The sequence below is a fragment of the Leucopleurus acutus genome, assembly GCF_964270905.1.
Source record: "Leucopleurus acutus genome assembly, chromosome: 15".
Taxonomy (NCBI): domain Eukaryota; kingdom Metazoa; phylum Chordata; class Mammalia; order Artiodactyla; family Delphinidae; genus Leucopleurus; species Leucopleurus acutus.
In genome coordinates this window covers 19,440,823-19,460,568 of record NC_139157.1, presented here as the reverse complement: position 1 = coordinate 19,460,568, position 19,746 = coordinate 19,440,823, and the positions used below count along the sequence as shown (strand labels likewise).

The following is a 19,746-nucleotide window of genomic DNA, read 5'->3' as shown; positions in this document are numbered from 1 at the left end:
TAATAATCTAACAATGTTACTCTCTGACTGGAAGGGGTTTAGAAAGCCAACTAACTCTAGTCAGTTCCTCTGCCCAAGGATGAACCAACACATATATCAACCTGTTTACCTGTTTGAAGATCTTGTCTGAGAAAAAAATTCTAACAATTTGTATTAGAAAAAGGTAAAAATTAAACCTGAGGAATTTGCTTTTACTGGGAAAGGACAATCTGACCTGATTAGTTGGTCAGTCTTAAGAGTTCAACACAAATGCAGTTATATTACTTTCAAACACACACACTATTACCACCACTAGAGCTACCCATGTAGTTCCTTTCCTATCATATTTGCATGCAAATCGGTTAATAATATGATCTGGGGGATGCTTACAATTTTACTGGTGTTAGTGAAAAGGAAACAGATTTCCCTTGTTTCTGTTGTCAGTTTGCTTCAGAAATGCTCTTCATAGTAAATAATAGATGCTTCAGTACAGTACATCAAAGATAAAAAATTATAAAATAGGAGATTCATATCACTGAGTTTTTACTGTATTTCTATAGTTTATGAATCATCCTTGTAACTCATTTCTTTGTAGATTATTAATGAAAAGTTACTCCCCACATAATACATTGGAATGTCAAACATTCTGAATACAAGATGTCAGTTTTGAAATGTTCTAAGGTAAAATAGCACTTCGAGAGATTTCTCCATTAGTATATCTCAAGACGTATTAAAATCCACTTGGCCGATTTATGGAGATAACACATGCAAATAAATATATGTATGAACAATACATTTATAGATTTTACCAATCACAGATGCAATAAAATACTTGTAAAACTTCAGCAAAAGTTCCTATTTTTACAAAGGATTTTCAGAACAGCATACGGTACTTAATTTCTACTTTGTTTCCTTTTGGTATTACCCAGTAACTCTTTCCAAAACGCTTATTAGTCATCAAATATTCTAGGCAACAATATTTTCCAAAATAATTTCCCTACATCTAAACTTCCCTTCTCTTTCTGCATTTGTAAAGAAAAGTGAACTGTGTCCAAAACACTCATCGGTACTTAAACTCTGAGTACCTAGGTTTTTTCATCCATACAACGGAAACTTAAAACTTACTTTGATCTTTTAAATCAAGGAAATTTGTGGAAAAGGTGACTTTAAAAGAAACCATTCTTCCTCTCCCTTTATTTTATTTAAAACGGAGTTTACAAGCATTAGCCTTTACTTGTACATCTTGAATGTTTTTGTTTGGAAATCAGATTTAGATCAAATCCTAAAAAAACCCATCACTGAATTATTTTAAACACAATGGATGAGTCACTGATTAATTTTCTTTAAAGGTTATCACTAATACACTCTTGCTTTCTAGGCCTCACAAGCATGTTAAGACTACTAAGAGCTATATTTAGATAACCAGCCAAACACACATCAGAGAAATTATTTCCATCAGAAGGCTTTATCCAGCCTTTTGAGAGAACGAAGGCCAATCGCTTTCTTTCTACTGTAATTCTAAACACCCACCTCTGCAGGTGTCAAACAAACATATTTTTTAAGGTTTGTATAACTATTCCTTAGAAAATTTTTAAAATAAATAAGCTCCATGTCTTTTTAGGTTGGGATGCAAAACATGAAATCTGTTTTGCTTCTGAACACCAAAACCTACCTTCAAATTGCCAGAGATTAAAAACCTGCTATTAATATGGCAGTATAAACTACCATATCTTCAAGGATTCCAATGTTAAGGGATAGTTAATAATAGCAACAACATTGTTGGGACATGCAGCACAGGGTCAAAGACCAAAAAAGATTCTATACTACTGATAAACCAGAAACCCAATCTTTAATACCTCTTATTGACAGTGTTGAAAGAATTCCTACAGAATTCTTGTAGAACTTAATCCAGTATCGTTTTACCTCTACTCTATCCTAGAAATCTAATACGTTCACATGATTCTGCAACCACTCAACAAGAGAATGAATGATGACTAGGCTAAATGTTAGTGCTAATGAACAATCTGCAATTAACCTTGACCAGAAGAAACACTAGTGAAATACTAAATTTACTAGTAAATACTAGCTTTTTAAAAGAATATCCAACAACCATGGTACCTAATGTATTTTGTCATATGGCTGTAACATTGAGACAACATATATCATTAAATTTGATCATTTAGGTAATACTAATAAATTACTATTACTCTTAATTTTGGATCATACATGTAGCTACATGCACACATACATCTGTACCAGTAACACATCATTCAGGAGAAGAGCTGGCATAGTCCCAGGCTTTCCTCTAAATTCTCATACTTTACCATGCATCAGAATCACTTGGGGAGGCCTTTGTTAACAGACTGCTTGTTCCCACCCCATAGTTTCTGATTCTCTAAGTCTGTGAAGGGGCGCAAGAATTTGCATTTCTAACAAATTCCCAGATGACGCTGACGGTCCAGGGACCACACTTTGGGAACCACTACTCTAAGTGATCTGTGATTCTCAGAAGCTACAGAAAGAGAGGACACAGAGAGAGAGAGAGAGAGAGAGAGAGAGAGAGAGAGAGATAGGGTGGTGGTGGGGGGTGGGGGGCATTGAGATTAAGCTAATAGGCAGTTCTGCGGAAAAAGGCAGAGGAGAAAAGTGAATTCAGATACTTCCCTCCCTCCTAATACCTGCCCTTTATCTTGCTGGTTAGCAAAGACTAAAGTATCAACAAAGGCTTCTCAAATGACAACTTACTTGGCCAAAACACAAACCTTTTCATGCTTAAAAGGTCAGATAGATTGTTCCCATTAAAAGTTTTAGAAAAATAATATTGCCAGAAACTCTTCAGCCTTTCGATACCCCTAGGTGAGACTACTTCAAGAAGACACTGAAGGGGCAGAGAAAGCTAACTGATGAGTTTTCTATATTAAAAAAAAAGTTAATGTTCACCAGTAAAACACGGGTGAGCAATGACAATCAACAAGCAACTCCTACAACGTGCAGAAAATCCCCACTACAGAAACAATATGACTATGTTTGGAATTTGTCACGCAAGGATTAAAATTTTATTTAAATATAAGTTTTTTCTTTTTAAGTTACTGAGCCATATAAAGGAAAATATTAATTTTATTAGAATTTGAACAAATGCTGCACAAAGAAAACATTTTAACAAAATAGTATGGTGGCATAAACAAAAAAGAAAACAGCCAAAGACGTGTAAAAGAAATAAAAGGTAGAAAATGTTAAATATCTCATGATCCAGTGTGGAAACATGGAGTCTAAACTTAAAAAACAAGGATTTTAAAAAAGCACAACCATAAAACAAAAAGTTAATGTTTGTGCTATCCTAACCAGACACATTCTTCAGCAAAACTTTAAAAGGCAGAGTTATATTTTACAGTATTTGTATCTTATTTCTGACTTTTTCACAGAAAGAGACTGTTTATGTAAATTCAAATCTCACAGTTGAAATAGTTGGTTTAAGCACTAAGAAATAAATATTCTTCTAATTAAAATGACAGGTGAGGCAAAACAATTGATTAGTCTTTAACGCTGTGCTTTTCAACTGTAATGAGGCCTTGATCCAACCAAAACAAGTCTTAAAGCAATTCAGAATTCTTTTGTAATGCCCAAGGAACGGCTCTGCCCTGCCCGATTGCCATACATGGGAATCAAGAACCTGGTTAATAGAGCATTCTCAGGGACAAATGTAGGAAGAGAAGACAAAATAGTTTTGAAGTTTTTTTAGCAAAGTAACTTGTAACCATTTCAGACTACCAAGTGCCACAAGTTACCTAAATTATTTAAGTACAAGTCTCCATCTTTGCAATTTCTTTCTTAATACTGATATACTCATTTTTCTAAACTGACCATAACAGGTTAATAACAGTATAAATCAATTTGAAAACTATAATAAAATACCTCAAGAACAGGTCTTTGAATATCTTTCTGTTGTATTTTGGTTTTACACAAAGATGCAATTCTTACTTTTTTGGTAGAGAAGTCTATGGAATATTAACCTGCAAATGTTTTAAAGAGACTGTCAACCAAGACAGGTTTCTGCGTTTCATGATTGTCATCTTACAAAGATAGCAAGTGTCACATTTTAAAATGTCTTAAAACAACATAATTGTGATTTTTATAAACATCAAAAGGCAAAAATTTTAAACACTTGTGATAAAAAGTTAAGCCCTTTGCATTCTGAATATCTGAAATTTATTCACGGAATATGCCCAATTCAAACTTAAGATGAGGTATACAGTCATCTCTCAGGATCTGCAGAAGATTGGTTCCAGGACCCCGCTACGGTCCCAAAAGTCACAGATGTTCAAGTCCCTTACATAAAATGGCATAGTATTTGCACATAACCTACGCATACTTCCCCTATACTGGAAATCATCTCTAGATTATTTATAGTACCTAATGCAATATAAACGCTATGTAAGTAATTGTAAATATAATGTAAGTGCCATATAAATAGTCGAAGATGAGTGGCAAATTCAAGTTTTGCTTTTTGAAATTTCATGCAATTTTTTTTTCAAATATTTTCCATCCTTTGGTTGAATCCATGGATTTGGAACCTGCAGATATGAAGGGCCAACTGTATTTTCTTCTCTCCAAATATCAAATACCTAGCAAATATATAATACCATACACAGTTTCAAATTAAAGTAAATTCACAGGGTTCTTTTGTTGATTTTGCTTTAACCTGTCACATAACAAAACACACTGCCATGAGTCTCTGGATGTGGCATCTAACCAAAAAAAGCTGCATATGGTCAACTCTCTGTATGAGAGTTGTAAATATGTAATTAAGGTGAAAACATTTTTGTGGACTGTTTTTAAAACATGATAAATGGCATTATCAACATTACTCATGATTTTAAATATTATGTATATATTAGAGATCATCTACATATCAACAATTATATAAGGGGAGAACTAGAAAATAAAAACTTTATAATGGTCTTATGCAGTGTTTAAGCAATTGAATGTTTTCTGAATCTGAAAAGCCTATGATGTAAAAATTAGAATCAAAGTTTTGATTTTTGAATGCCTAGGTTATAACCCACGGAAAATGAGGAATAAATTGTTTGGTCAGGATCTTGTTATTTAAGAAACAAAAAATGTAAGAACCAAAATATGCAAACCACTAAAAATACTAATTCTGAAAATTATGTAGCTAAAAATTAAATCACCCTGTCCAGCAAGTTCCAAAAAATTCACACATTTCAAACATTAAGGCAACTTTTTTCCAACTAAACAGTACTTTATAAAAATATAGGTCACTTCAAAACATTATATACATAGTGACAATGAATTTAGCTAGCTGTAATCTTTAATACATTAATAAAGTGTCACATATTACCAAGAAATTATACTAGGTGCTTGCTTGTATGTGCAAGTGGAATTATAGTATTTAAAGTACAGGTTTTAAAACTGAGCGAAGTGAACGTCCTTCTTTAGTGAGTTCTCGCGTCACACACATACACGGCAATGGGATTGCTTCCTCCCGTTTCTCTACAATATTGTAACTGCATTTCTTCAAGTGGTCAGCCATGCTTAGGATGTCAGCAAATTTCCATTCATTGACAGAACAAAATGCAGTACTGAATCGCCATACCTAGAAGAAAATTCTACTTCAGATTTAAACAAGTCAACTTACAAGAATCAAAACATAATTCTTGCTCTAACTGCATACATTTCTAACTGTTAAGAGAAATATCTAATATAAAGTTTCAAGTAGTTAGCTACAAAACTGGAAGTAGTAATCCATTTGGATACAAATCTGTTTATCAAATATTTGTAAGATAAATCATTCCTATGACATTATAACTTCAATAAATATAATAACCAAAAAGAAAACAAAAGACAAAGCTCAACATTGAAAATCACATCCAACCTGGCTTACTTATTAAGCAATTTTATAAAATATTCAGAGCTACTTCCTAAAATATTGCATATTGTACACTAGGCTTTCATCCCATCCAAATGTCTATATATATATATAGACCTATCCATAGTCTGGAGATATTGACAATACAAGTGTTTTTTTTCCTCCAAGTTTTTCTCTCATTCCTGTTACACCATATGAAGTATACTAAAAAATACTCTAGAATATTTTGTGCCAAGGTACTTTTTCTTTTCATTATTTATAAGTAGTAAACGCACTTAGTAATAACGAGGAACACAAGTGCTTCAATTTGTTCAACATGTTTCTGGAAATTTTTATAGAGCTTTTTGTAAAATGAATCATTTTTTAATTCCATATCATTGTAAAATACATTTCTGGGAAAATATTTATATGCCATCCTTGTTTTGGTAAAAATAAGAACTACTTTCCCTTTTGCCCACTCAGCAGCTCCAAGCCCTGAAGCACAGTCACCTTATAGGTCCAGCAATGACTGTTGTGGCCCCCTCTCAGCTTTACAATTTGAAAATATAAAGTTACCTGAACATAGGTAACAAGCAAGACAGGCCCAGGCATCCTACCTAAGCTAATCAACAAGCAAATGTCTAGAGAACACTGAACCCGTGGCAAACAGCAGATACTCTAGAAAGCAGCTGTTGAATTTGAGAGAAGCCCTCAGCACTCATTAGAGCTTCTCAGAAAAGAATGCTATGAATTCTGGGGTGGCCAGATGCCTTCAAATTCTGAACACAATTATTTTTCAGCCAGCAGTAGAATAGTTCAGCACATAAGGTACTTAATCGCTATACTTCTTAAGTTGATATCAATTACCCTGCATGGACTCATTTCCCAGATGTCAGTGAAGGCCTGGACAGTAGCTAACAATAGACATTATAGATTACAATTCCCCATAACCACAAAACTATACTAAGAATTAGGAGTTTTTGTTAAGCTTCACAGAATGAATTTGCTGAAAGATTCAATGGTGGCAGACAGTTTCCCTACTTCCACACAGTCAACAGTCTGGTGAAACAAACTCAGGAAAAAATGGACAGCTCCCATCTCCTGATGACAAGGTTTCTTAGTCATGGGCCAATTTTGCATCCAAGTATACATCAAGTATTTACTTAGTGCCTGCTATATGGGAGGTGCTATGCAAAGCAGTTAATATTTTGGTTCCCAGAGAGTCTCACTTCTCAATGAACTTACAGTCTAATGAAAGAAACTGACAAGTCGTCAGTGAATTTCCAAACAGCATGGTCAGTGCTTCAGTATGGGTACATAGAGTAGGAGGTACATAATAGAACACCAGGAGAACACAGAGCAGTGCACCTCCCTAAGGGCTTCAACGGGGTCGGAGTAGGCTTTCTTGACAAAGTAAGATCTGAAGAGTAAGCAGGATATAGCAATGAGATAATGATCACAACCTCCAGAAATAGGTTCCCAGGGTCTGAATCCACCAACTGGACAAGTTACTTAACCTCTCTAAACCACAGTTTCTTCATCCATGAAATAGGGACAGTAGATTAAATACATTAACAAAAGTAAAGTACACACTGCCTAGAACATCTCAAGTGTTCAAATGTAGGTATCAGGGACAGTGTACTCAAACACCTTAAGGCAAGAAGAAAACATCAGACAAGTCTAAGTAAATTCCATGGCTGGAATATAAACTGACAAAAGGAAACTGAAGAGGTAAGTGAGGACAAGATTATGAAAAGTCTTAAATGTTTCATTAAGGAGTCTGCCTCTACCCCAGGGCAATGGATGGACATTTAAGAAGTTTTCAGGCACTACAGCATAAGAACTGTATTTAAGAAATTATTTATTACTCTACCTCTTCTATAGAGAATATGTTGGAGAGGGACTCAGCTGGAAACAGAAACCCAGTAAGGAAGAGGCTACTGTAGTAACCCAGGAGAGAACTACAGGCGGGACTAACTAGGGAAACCGCAGTAGAAACAGTAAGCAAACCTGAGAGGTAATGAAGAAGGGGAGACAACAGGACTTTGTGATTACCTGGATATGGAAATAAAGGGGGGGAAAAAAAGGGTCAACCTTAACTCCCAAATTCCTAGTTTAGGCAGCTTCAGAGATGAAAATGCCATTTTCTGAGATTAAGAGGGGTAGAAAAGTGGAGTAGGTTGGACCTGTTGAGTTCGCTGAAGCTGTGACATAATCAAGTGCAGATGTCCAGTAGATGCTTGTATATAATGGACTGGAGTTCAGAGGAGAAAATGGCCAGGATATACACACGTAATTTGAATAAATGATGGCAATTCAGACTCCAAGAGTAGATGAGGTTTTCTGCAGCAATAAAATCCCCAGAAAATATTTTACCTCATAGGTCAATACTGGGGGGGCAAGGACAAAAACGGGCCATGCTCTGAGTGTCTCATCCCAAATGGCAGAAGGACACCAAATCATGTAGAAAATGAAAATACACACATACCCACATATATGCAGAAAGTATGAAATTTTCTACATAAAATAATTAGCGTGCTCATTTACTGGTCAAAGCTTCAGGAGAACACAAAAGCAGATGCAGAATTCTGAAAAACTGGAGCAATGAGTGGAAATAAGAGAAAACCTAAGGGTGGTAAAAACAAAGTAGCCAGAAATGTGAACCCTGTTCAACCAATGTGAAGTTTATCAAAATTTTTTCTACTTTATAAAATCAAAGTTTCATATTATAAATGTTCTAAAATGAAAAAACACCTTCAATCAAAGGTATTTGTAATGCCTTCTAGTTTCTATTGGATAGTACCTCAAACAGAAGCTGGGCAAAAGTAAGATATCACAGGAGGAAAATGGTGGAGCCAGGATTTGTTCCCAATCTCCAGCTCAAGCTTCCAATCTGCAACACTCCCTTGTACTGTACTAAACGCAGAGTCAACAATATCAAATCCTACTGCCCTTATCTCACCTCAGCCTAACACATTTCCACATCCATCCATTTACATTCTCTATACCCCAAATACTCCATTGGTCACTTACTAGGAGTAGATTTTTTTTTCATGTCTCCTTATTTAAGTTCTCCCTGTAATAACCAAGTTCTAAGAAAGAAATTGCTAAGAATGGACCAAAACTGCCAATTGCAAGCAGTAAAAAACCTTCTCCTTGCTTCCTCCATTGTCCTATGGTGAAAATGTTTCAGATGGAGCCCAAATTAGAAGGTGGCTAACATGGACTCAAGCAAAGGGAGCTGTTACAGAAGAAGTAACTAGATACAGAACCCCTCAACTGAAGAACTGGAAGTGGCCTCTGTCGTATGACATCAGAATCTAGTTCTAGGATGCCTGCAGTAAATATGTGATTATGACTAATAATTCTAACTATTCTTGCTTTCATTATCATTATAAAAAAGTTTGTCATCATACTGAATTATTACGTTTTAAGGATGGTCTATTTTGCAACAAGGTTAATTTTATTAATTCAGCAACAACATTATTAAGTGCCTATTATATGTCAAATAAGGGACTGATACAATTAAATTAAACCAACCTTTTCTTTTATCTGCCATGATGAATTTCCTTCCGGATACTTCCTTTTCCCCCACTGCAGTATGACCATTCCACGAGACTGAAGAAGACTGCCACACACATCCCTCATTAACTTGGATACACACGAGAGCTGGCATAAACTGAAGCCATCAAGAAAGCCTGCAATATGTTGCAGGACTTCAAAAGGAAGACCACTTAGATGGTCACTATGTAATCCCAACACACAGTTTCTAGCAGGCTCCACTAACACTGTAGACACAGATGGCTGAACTCCAAATGACCTCAAATGGCGGTCATGTATAATCTTTGCTCCTTGTGTTGATGGACAAAATCTACGCTGAGAATAGGTACAACCATAATATGCTAAAGGGCACCTCTGTTCCATCCAGCCATTGAGTCCAGCATGAATGTCACCATGCACGTTCTTAAAATGCGATGAAAATTCTTTTCTTCTAAATAACTGTCCACAAACAAATGTAAACATTGGACGCTGCTTGGGTTGGTACCTAGCGACACATTCCAATACTAAATCCAGCCCAAGCGTCTGAAAAGGACTTGGATTTGAAAGCTGTGGGTTGGCATGATCACAAGCTGAAGCTGAAGCTATTTCCCCAACCATTGTATTTGTAGCTAATATGGCAGATGGAAGTGAAAAAGTCTGAGTCCCAAAGTCGATGTGATAAACATCAACCATGCGGCTATCAGATATACCCCTCCCACCTGGAGAATCTCCTAGACAAAACAGTAATGCTGCTGTGATTAGATCTATTCCTTGGAGACCCATTGGATCTTCTGCAACTTCCAAATCTGATGTGTCTACTGCTTTATCTTCCTTTGGTTTAGACCAACATGAATTAGAAAGAAATTTGAATGAAGGAGGATGGCTGAAAGATAAGACATCCACATTCCTTAGGTCCCCTAAGTCTACTTTTTTCCAACACAAGTCTTCATCATCATCTGGCATGAGGATATGCTGAACTGTGCCATTAGGCAAAGCATTAGATGGTATTACTTCCCTAACTTGTGCTGCTACTGAAAGTGAACTAGAAGGTTCTGAAGGGCCATCTGATGCTACACATTCTCTATTTGTTAAGTTACTTTGTTTTGAGTCACTATGTAAATTCTGATTCTGCTCAATGACCTGTGTACATATATTTTCCAAAGGAAAGCCATTACAAAGAGCAGAAGTGCCATAAGAACTAGCATCCAAGTCACATAATAAATCACTTGAACCATTTTGTTCAGACTGGGCATTCTGACTTGCGTCATTATGGTCAATCCCACCTACTGCTCCTATCTCATCCTCATAAAGATGGTCCTGGTCTTTCAAGTTTCTGTTCTGTAAGCTTTCTCTGGCATTTTCTTCTTCTTTCATTTCATCTGGGGAAGCACAAAGACTCGTACTTAACATGCCAACGTCTCTTGTGGCGGTATTCAGGATATCTAAAGCAACAGCCAAACTTCTGGTTGTTTCAACAGTAGCTTGATAAAGTGCACCATAAGAGTCTTCATCAACAGACACCAAACCATTAGTATGTGGTATTTCTGGGACACTTGATTTAACTGAGATCTGTTCTCTAGGTTCTGATACTTTATCAGTTGCTTTTGACATCATGGTGGCTACTTTGAGAGACTCTAAGAGCATCCTTTGGTCTTGAAGGGCCAAGGCCATATCTAATTGTGCCACTTCATCAACATCTCTGCTTAGATTTTCATATGATTTCCGGTCTGCATAACTAACTGGCCATCGGTTCCACTCCATAGTACAGCACACCACACTTGCAGGACACATTTCTAGATGTTCGGCAACTTTATTTCGAGCCATTGTAAATGGACATCCAAAGTCACTATTTAAGCAAGGCACTCGTTCCAACGGACATAAAAGTCGATGCTCATCAGCTTTACAAGAATGGAAAACTGCTCCACAAACCAATGGACAACCTATCAAGTCACAGGAAATCCCAGGCTCTGGTCTGGTCATACACCGTCTACTGACACAATTCACGCAGTGAGAGTGCTGCAGCCCCTCCTCCATAATGGCCAGTCCAGCTCTAGCTACTGAGATGGAAGAGAAAGAAGAAGTTAGGCAAAAAGTGGTCGCTTTTTAAAAACTGTTTTAAGGAAAAACATCAAATCATGAAGGTTTATTGGCTTATGTGAGGATGAAATATATAAAATAAACATTTAACAAGTTTATTTGACATATAATCAATCCATCTTGAAACAGCTTAAGCACTTTAATTCAAGAAGTCAGTCAAAATTTCATTTTTATATACCATATAACAATCTGCCCAACAGGCCGAACATTTCAAAATATAATACTTAAATTCTAGTATATCGTGTAGTATATAAATTAATGCCCAAAACCAGTTAATGAATATTTAACTCTTAGATTTCAGAGAATGCTTCAGCTTTTACCTTTTTAATTTTAACTAAACTGATTATGATGCGCTCCACATTGCAGAGACCTCATCATATTCCTAAAAGAGAATAATCTGAATTTCATGAATATACTTAACTAACTAAAACCTGATTAGATGTTTTCTTTAATATCCCCTCCAAATACATAAATTTATGTAAGATTTCATCTACTGACCTCTCTTTCTACCTATGCCTTAATAAATTCTACAACAAATAAAGAGAGTAAGCCTTAATTAAAACAAAGAGGGCATTTATCCAAAAAATATAAGTTCTAGCTCCACTTCTGTGGCAGTGGACGAATCACTTACTTCTGAGGGCCACAGTTTCCATTCATTCATTCAACACCTATTTATTGTTTAACTGCCATGTACCAGACTCTGTGTTTGGTATGGCAACGTGAAGATTAGAAGACATGGTGCCTCCACTCAAGGAGCTTCAGCAGGAGGTCAGAGATGAAAGTAAAATCATGTCACATTTTTATATGATCAATATGACAGAGAAAATCAGTATGGGTGGGGGGTAGAGAAGAGTTCACAGTAGTCCTGAAAGATGAGAAGTCTTAAGCGCAGGAGGGTAGGGTTAGAAACGAAGAGAGGCATTCAATGCTGAAGTAACAGCATACGCAAATACAGAAAAGCAAGAATTCGCAAAACATGTTGAGGGAACCTCAAGTTTCCCAGTATTGCTGGATCACAAGGTGAAATGCAAAGTAGCTGTGAGAGATGAGGTGGGACAGGAATAAGAAAAGTTATGGAAAGTGTGTTATACGCTACTCTAAGGAGTTCAGACTTTTAAGCAGTTAGAAACCACTGAGGATTTTAAGCAGAGAAATAGTACCCACAAAATAACACAAGAGGGTTACAGATAACTAATGTTCTTTCCTGCTTTTAGCAAGAAAAATTTTATACAAAAAAAGAGGAAGTATTGGCACAATGCACTGATTTACTTATAATTACTTAGCCTATTCAATGTCTTACTTCTATAATCTTCAACTTCTTTATTGGCTTGTTCCTATTAGCAGCAAAAACTTAAAAGACTATTTCACCTTTAAAAACATATATAATAAAGCAATATCCCCCTTTTGCTGTTTTTCTTCCTTTTCAGTCAAGCTTTCAAAGAAGAACAACAAACAAACCCCGTTGGCCTCCCCTATACTCCTCAGCCCTCTAATGTGTGTTTACTTTTACCACCACTCATTAAAACTGCTCTATCGAGATCCTCAATGCTAAATCCAAAGGGCATTTTTTCCAGACCTCATCTTCCTTAGCCATTATATCATTTTGTTGACTAATTCCTCCTTTCTGAACTACTATCTTTCTTTAGTTTTTATCGTCTCACATTTCCCTGGTGTTCCCCCTACCTCTTTGGTTATTCCTTAATCTTTTCTTCTAAAATATTACTCTTCTTCAGGGATCCATGGCATTTCTGGTTCATTCTATACATTCTCCCAATTTCTCAAAAGCTTCAATTACCACTTATATGCTAAAAACTCATCTATACCTCCTGCCCAGATCCCTCCTCCAAACTTCAGATCTCTACAGCTGCCTATTTACTATATATCTCTACGTGTATAGGGCACAGGCAACTCACCTCAAAATTTTCCAAATTAAATTAATAATAATTTTCTGGATAAGAAGCCGATTCTTAGCCTATTTTCTTCACTTTAGTGCATAAAGGCTTGCTAGTTCTCTCACATATTCTCTTCCATAAATTCTATCTTACTTCTAGGTGGCTAATGTAAACTAATTATTCCCCAAATTGCTATTTCTTTTTCTCCAGTCCAGGCTTGATTTTCCTCAAACTCAAACAGCAAAAGTCTATTATTGACAGAGCTTTGTTGATTAAGTAGAAAAGTTCTGAGTTGATATTATGGTGTGAACTGAGGCCAGGGACAGAAAAAAACAGGGTACACACTTAACAACAAAACTACATTTTAAAACTGTGTTTAAAAATTACAAATGAATTAAATACTTCTGAATGTTTATCCCTATAAATTTTAAAGCTAAAGACAGAACCTATAAATTGAAGACAGACATGCTAAAAAGGGTCAAAATAGAAGAAATGACAGACTAATGATGACATTTGTAAGTTAAGCAAAGAGAAACTTTAATAAGAATCAAGACAAATTTTACTGGGTGATTAGATTGTGAAAACAGCTGTAGCTTTCTTATTTTACAACAACTAGACTGAGTTCATCTCACATGCTGAAGGTTATAAACGTGACTGTTACTAACAGAGAAACCTAAAAACACAAGCAGTTCCAACAGAAGTGACCAAGGCTCTCAGAACTAGTAGGAACACCTTATGTTACATGCACATCACATGATTATACCAGGCAGAACACATCTCAAAACATGCTTAATTCAAAAGTGTTTAAAATAGCAACTGTTACAAACAACTGAGTTAAATGCAAAACAGCAACAACTTTGAAAGGTAAATAGAAGTAGAGGGCTCTCAAGATTCAAAATACCCTCTTCCACACTATTCCCCCTCTGAATAAAAGAAATGATTAAAAAATAGTAATAAAAATAAAAGCATCCACAGCAATGAGTCCACAACATTTATTATTTACTGAAGTAGACTTAAAGGAAAATGGAACACTATGTCCCTACTTTATCCTTCTTTGTAGAATCATGTCAATGTCACTTAATCCTCATAACAACCCAGAGAAAACTGAGGTACAGAGAGGGTAAGTGACTTACCCAAGGTCATCTACCTAGTAAGTGGCAGAGCTAGGATTGAAATCTATATCTCATCAATACATATGGACAATAACAGATATGCTTATAAAGTTTAAGAAAATAAGACAGAACTTCAGTAACTTGGTGATCCAATTTTAAGATGGTATTTGAGGAATGGAGGTTACACAACTTTGCTTGTAGTTTATTCCAACACTTAATCACCCTTGTGGTCAAGAGAGTCTTTTTGGTCCTTTCTAATTATAATAGCACATTACTTTGCTTTGAACATAAGAGTTTTAAATTATTTTAAAAATAACTTACATTTATAATGCTCAGTATAAACATATGAAATAGTACAAATTTAACCATTCTCAAAACAGCTATACAAAGAAGGAATCAAGTTTAAGTCCATTTTACAATTAAATATATTAAGAAATAAGTTTTTTAAAAATGCAGTAGACAATACCCAAAAAGTATTCTGGGGTACTGTTTCAGAATTTAAAAGTTCCAGACCCACCCTCTTTCAAGATCGCTATTATCAAATTAAATATGCCTCCAAAAAGTATTGCACAATTGCTCACAAATCCTATGAAACGGGTTTAAAATGTCAATCCCTGATTTATCAGCTGAACAGTGACACAGCAGGTCCAGCAGAAAACTTGTTGCTAAAACTGAGGCTTCAAGTTCAAGACGAGCTTAATTTAAAACTCCTCAGTATTAACTTTTTTAAAATAAACTCTCTTGAAAAAGAATCTTAACGTTCCAAATAACATATCTATTTACACTTAAAGTTGAATGACTGGAAAAAGTTTCATTAGACTAGAAAATACTGTAAAAGATTAAATGCTTTACAATAGTTTCAATTTTCTCTAACAGAAATTCTAGGCCAACTCATAATCTGTGGCTGACAAGCAATCCATAAAAACAATTTAAGGCATGGCATTTTCACATACAATGAAATGAGACTTTGTCATTTAAGGCTATTTCTAGACAGAAAGATATTGCCCTCAAAAAAGAATTCCTTTATTTTTCCAAATTCATTACAATACATAAGGCGATAAATAAATAAAGCACTGCAAATCAGCACGATTTTAAATATGCTAAATCAAGTCACCCAAATATTCAACACAGTTTTTCAGGCTGTTCTTAATGTCTGCCTCTGCCTCCAAGAGACAGACACACACACACATACACACTCCTTTACTTCCCCAACTGTTACCGCAAATCTTTATCAGCTTAAATGTCACTTTTCCACATACCCAAAGGCAAGGTATGGTATGGATTCTGTATTATACTTATGTGCTCATTACACACTGCATTTTTCCTTGGTAATACTAGTCATAACTTGAAGTAAATCATTACCCTGTTTAATATCTATCTCCACGGGAAAACTACAAGCTCCACAAAGGAGGCACCATCTCTGTCTCATTCATTCCTGTGTTCCCTGCATTCAAAACTGTGCCTCAATTAGAGCTTCACTTATCGAAAAAACATGAATAAATGAAATTATTATAATACAAGAAATAACCAGATGGATTCCAAAACAATTCTTGACTTCATGGAAAACTACATACTTCATAAAAAGACACTTTATAAATCTAGAATTAGTCAACCAGATTGAGTCAAAATTACCTCATTGTATCAGCTATAAAAAGTCAAAATTACTCAAACATTTATTGAGTATCTAGGTGATATGTTCCAGGCATTTTATATGAAATAAGCTAAACTGTCCATCAAAAAAGCAAATTAAAGGGAAAAGTAAATTAAGTAAAATTAATTTCAATATTCCATTGTTTTAAAATCTTAAAAAATAATAGTAATAAAAGTCACAAAAGGAAACATCTACCTGTTTATCGTTGCACTATTTAAATTCCTTAATCAACCCTGCAGTCTGGTTACAGGTTACTGACTATAGAGGCATTAGATTCAAAAAGAAAAACAGAGGTGGAGGTGTCTGCAAGTGTGCAGCTGCCTGAGTATATAGAGGGTGAGGAAAGGAAGCTCAGAAAAGGAAGTGGCGTCAGCCTACTTCCTTAATATTACAATTAATATGATATTAGATTAAAAAGAATTCCACTGAGACAATAAAATGTTGCTTCAATGTAAGGCTGAAATGGAACTATAGACAGACTTGTTCAATTAGTTAACCATAATCACAAGTAGGTCTATGACTGAAATTTCATACTTAGCAATCACTTTTAATTCCTCCAGAGCAAGTCTCATCCTTCTTGTATAGTTGGAGGTGCTACTGCATAGTAAATACAAACATCTGCTGGCTGATTTACTGATCAGGTGCACTCAGTTTTAAAAACCATAATAAATCTACAACCTCAGGTGGACGTTTTATTTAACTGGTTTAAAAAAGGGGGGTGAGGTGCCTAGCCAAGATTGAAAATCCAAGATCATTAAACTCCCAACTCAAAGAAGTGCCCTACTGATGAGTCCAAAATGGCTAAATTGGTTACACTGTATACATTCTTTTATTAAATTTTGGTTCTGACTTTTTATTTACAGAACGATGACCTAATTATATGGAATTTTGTTTTCAACTTTTCACCCTTCCATTTATGATATACTCAGAACATACCTCTTCCATTTCTAAATATGGACATGGGTAGCTTATTCCAAAGTGGAAGTCCTAACTACGTGCAATTGTTCTCCACTAAATAAGCAAACAAAATTACTGCAGACTTACATCAGAAATTAAAATAACATATATTAATAAATATTTAATATTCATACCAGAAGCTATTTGAGCTGAGACTCAGATAAAAATAATCCGCCCAAATGGTGGAACTCAGCTTATTAAAAGGGGCAGCATGGCACAGGGGAATATGGGCTTCCAAGGAATCTCAATTTGAGGTGACCTTGAGGTAATTACTGTGCTGTGAAAACAACCTCGTACTCCACAAAAGTCAGCTATAGTATTCGTGTGTCCAGCAAGATACAAACACGCATTCCTCAGAAAACGGACGCACCCCGCTTTACACAACCGCCACATCCGCATGCACAAACCGTTACGTACAATCACTTTTACATCAGGTCATTTATACTTAGGAAGCTGATTAAAAGCAATCATATGAGGAACTACCTGATGCTAACATTACCCACTCTTAAGAAAAAGACATACCCTTTTTGTAAAAGATTTTCACAGACTGGGCTGTAATTAAGAGATGCTCATCTGTATTTAACTATCTAGTTATCTACAGTGTAAAAACCACCAGTCCAAGGTCAATCCCACCTATTTCATCAAAATAAATTTGAAATTAAATAATATTTTATACAGTCTTTTGACTGATGACTTTAATATTGATGAATTCTACAAATACAATGTCATTCCACAGCATGGTAGTCATGGTAACTTAGTTAAAAGATTTATCAAAAACCATACAGAACAGCATAAGGCTGATGCCATTAAAAGTCACATTTCAGTAATATATCAAACAGTAAACACATTAAAAAGGTCTATTTTGGTGACCTTAAAGCACCTCTCTAACTATATACATTATCTCAAAATACGTATTATTTTTCTTCAACAGTGTATTTTATTAGGACACTTTGCATATTTTTTTAAAAGTCTCCAATGCTAACCATAGAGAAATACTGGATTGAAATTAAATATCCAGTACACTTGGAATGCATAAAAGTTTGCCTATATCGGAAACTTCGGTTCTCTGGTAACACAAAACTCCACCCACTAACATTTCCAGAATCACACACCAAAAAAAGCTATGTCACCGCATTACACTACCAAATAAAAACAAACTGACAATTTAAAAAGTTAGCAAAACACCATATTATCCCCAATTAAACTTCTGTAGTAAGAAACAGTGACTAAGCATAAAGAACAGTGATTCAGCAAAAACTGCATACTGAAAAACTGAACCCTTAGAAAAACCCTCATCTTACATTTTATGCTACTCTTTTCCCTTCTGCCCGTCAACAACTTTGGAAAAGCTTAATAAATATGAGCAAATACAAAATTCTGTTAATATAATTTACTAGTTCTCTAAACGACACAAAACTGTATTGAAATGTAGCAAATAGAAATGAAAAGCTAAGAAAGCTTGGGGTTTTGTATTTACAGTTTTAAGTTAATCTACACTGATTACCAGCATGCCCATAAATAACTTCGTCTTGGATCCCAGTCAACAAAGTAATTTTGGAATAAAAGGTCAATTCCTTCCCAAGCATCTTTTATCCGAGACTTACGACATGGCTCAGAAAGAAAAACAAGACACAGGGAGAGGGGAATGGAGTACCAGAACCATGGTAAACAACACGCTGTTCTGTCTCTATTCTCTAAATACACGTGTAAAAAACATACTCAAAGGAGATTAAATTCAACGTGCACTCTACGGCCCCCTTCCAAGCAGTGCACTTACACGAGACAGGACACAAATAACTTGTAAATGGTCACACGCCTCAGATCTATAAAATCAGGATGTTTCTCTTTAATAGGGACTGAGGCTAAGACTAAGATCCTCTCACTTCCATGAATGGAAAAGTTACCAACTTCACTCATTCCGTGGAGACAGTTGATGATGCCTCCCAAGCTTACTTTAACCCGTCTGTCCCCAAACAAAGCAAGTTTCTAAAGGGCAAAAGGAAAGAGAAGCCAGGTTTTCGAGGTTCCTGGGGCTCCCTAAGTTTAACTCCGGCGTCACCCCTCCCCAACACACAGACACGCGAGCCCGGGTGCCACTGGGGTCGGCCCTCGGGGCCTGGGTCGCCATTTGCTGGAGGCCTCCACGGCGGGCCGGGCAGCGGGCTGGGCGCGGACGCCCACACCGCCGACTTCCTCTCGGCGCCCGGACGGGGCCGCGTTTGCTCCGCCCCAGGCCCGGCCCGCCGGCCCCACGGCCGCCTGCGCCCCGGCCGCGGGCCTCGCACTGCCCGGCCACCGCCTCTGGCCCCGGCGCAGCCCGGACGGCGCCGGCCTCCCGGGCGGGCCTCCCCGACACTCACCGGCCGGCCCGGCCGAACCGCGGCCCAGACCCTGGCTGCCGTGACCGCCGTGCCCGGCTGCTCCCCGCTGTCCCGGCGCCGCTCCGCGCCCCACACCCCCGTGCAACCCGCCTCCTCCTCGCCTCTCTGCCCAGCCGGGCCGCCGCCTTTTCCCTCCCCTGTCTTCCTTCTCCTCCTCCTCCTGCAGCTCCTCGGCCTGCTCTCCCGGTGGCGGTCCTCCCCACCCTCCCCACCCCGCCCAGCTCTGCCCCGCCCACCCGGCCGGGCCCCGGGGCCCGTGGCAAGCCGGGCG

General features: G+C 36.8%; 1 protein-coding gene across 1 annotated transcript; it reads right to left on the bottom strand.

Moving 5' to 3' along the window:
- Window positions 1-2,558: 2,558 nt before the first annotated feature.
- FBXO30 (F-box protein 30) lies at window positions 2,559-19,489 on the bottom strand. Its single transcript, XM_082856060.1, has 3 exons — window positions 19,455-19,489; window positions 9,386-11,442; window positions 2,559-5,593 (listed from the first exon to the last, which is right to left on the bottom strand). The coding sequence occupies exons 2-3, from the start codon at window positions 11,417-11,419 to the stop codon at window positions 5,390-5,392; spliced, it is 2,238 nt and encodes a 745-aa protein (XP_082712186.1). The 5' UTR covers window positions 11,420-11,442; window positions 19,455-19,489; the 3' UTR covers window positions 2,559-5,389.
- Between the last annotated feature and the right edge of the window lie 257 nt (window positions 19,490-19,746).

What these genes read in the sequence shown, in the direction of transcription:
- FBXO30 (XM_082856060.1), bottom strand. Translation starts at nt 11,419, where the DNA reads ATGGAGGAGGGGCTGCAGCACTCTCACTGCGTGAATTGTGTCAGTAGA. An exon ending in CATGGCAGATAAAAGAAAAG is followed by an intron (nt 5,594 to 9,385) that starts GTTGGTTTAATT and finishes ATTTTCTTCTAG; the next exon opens with GTATGGCGATTCAGTACTGC.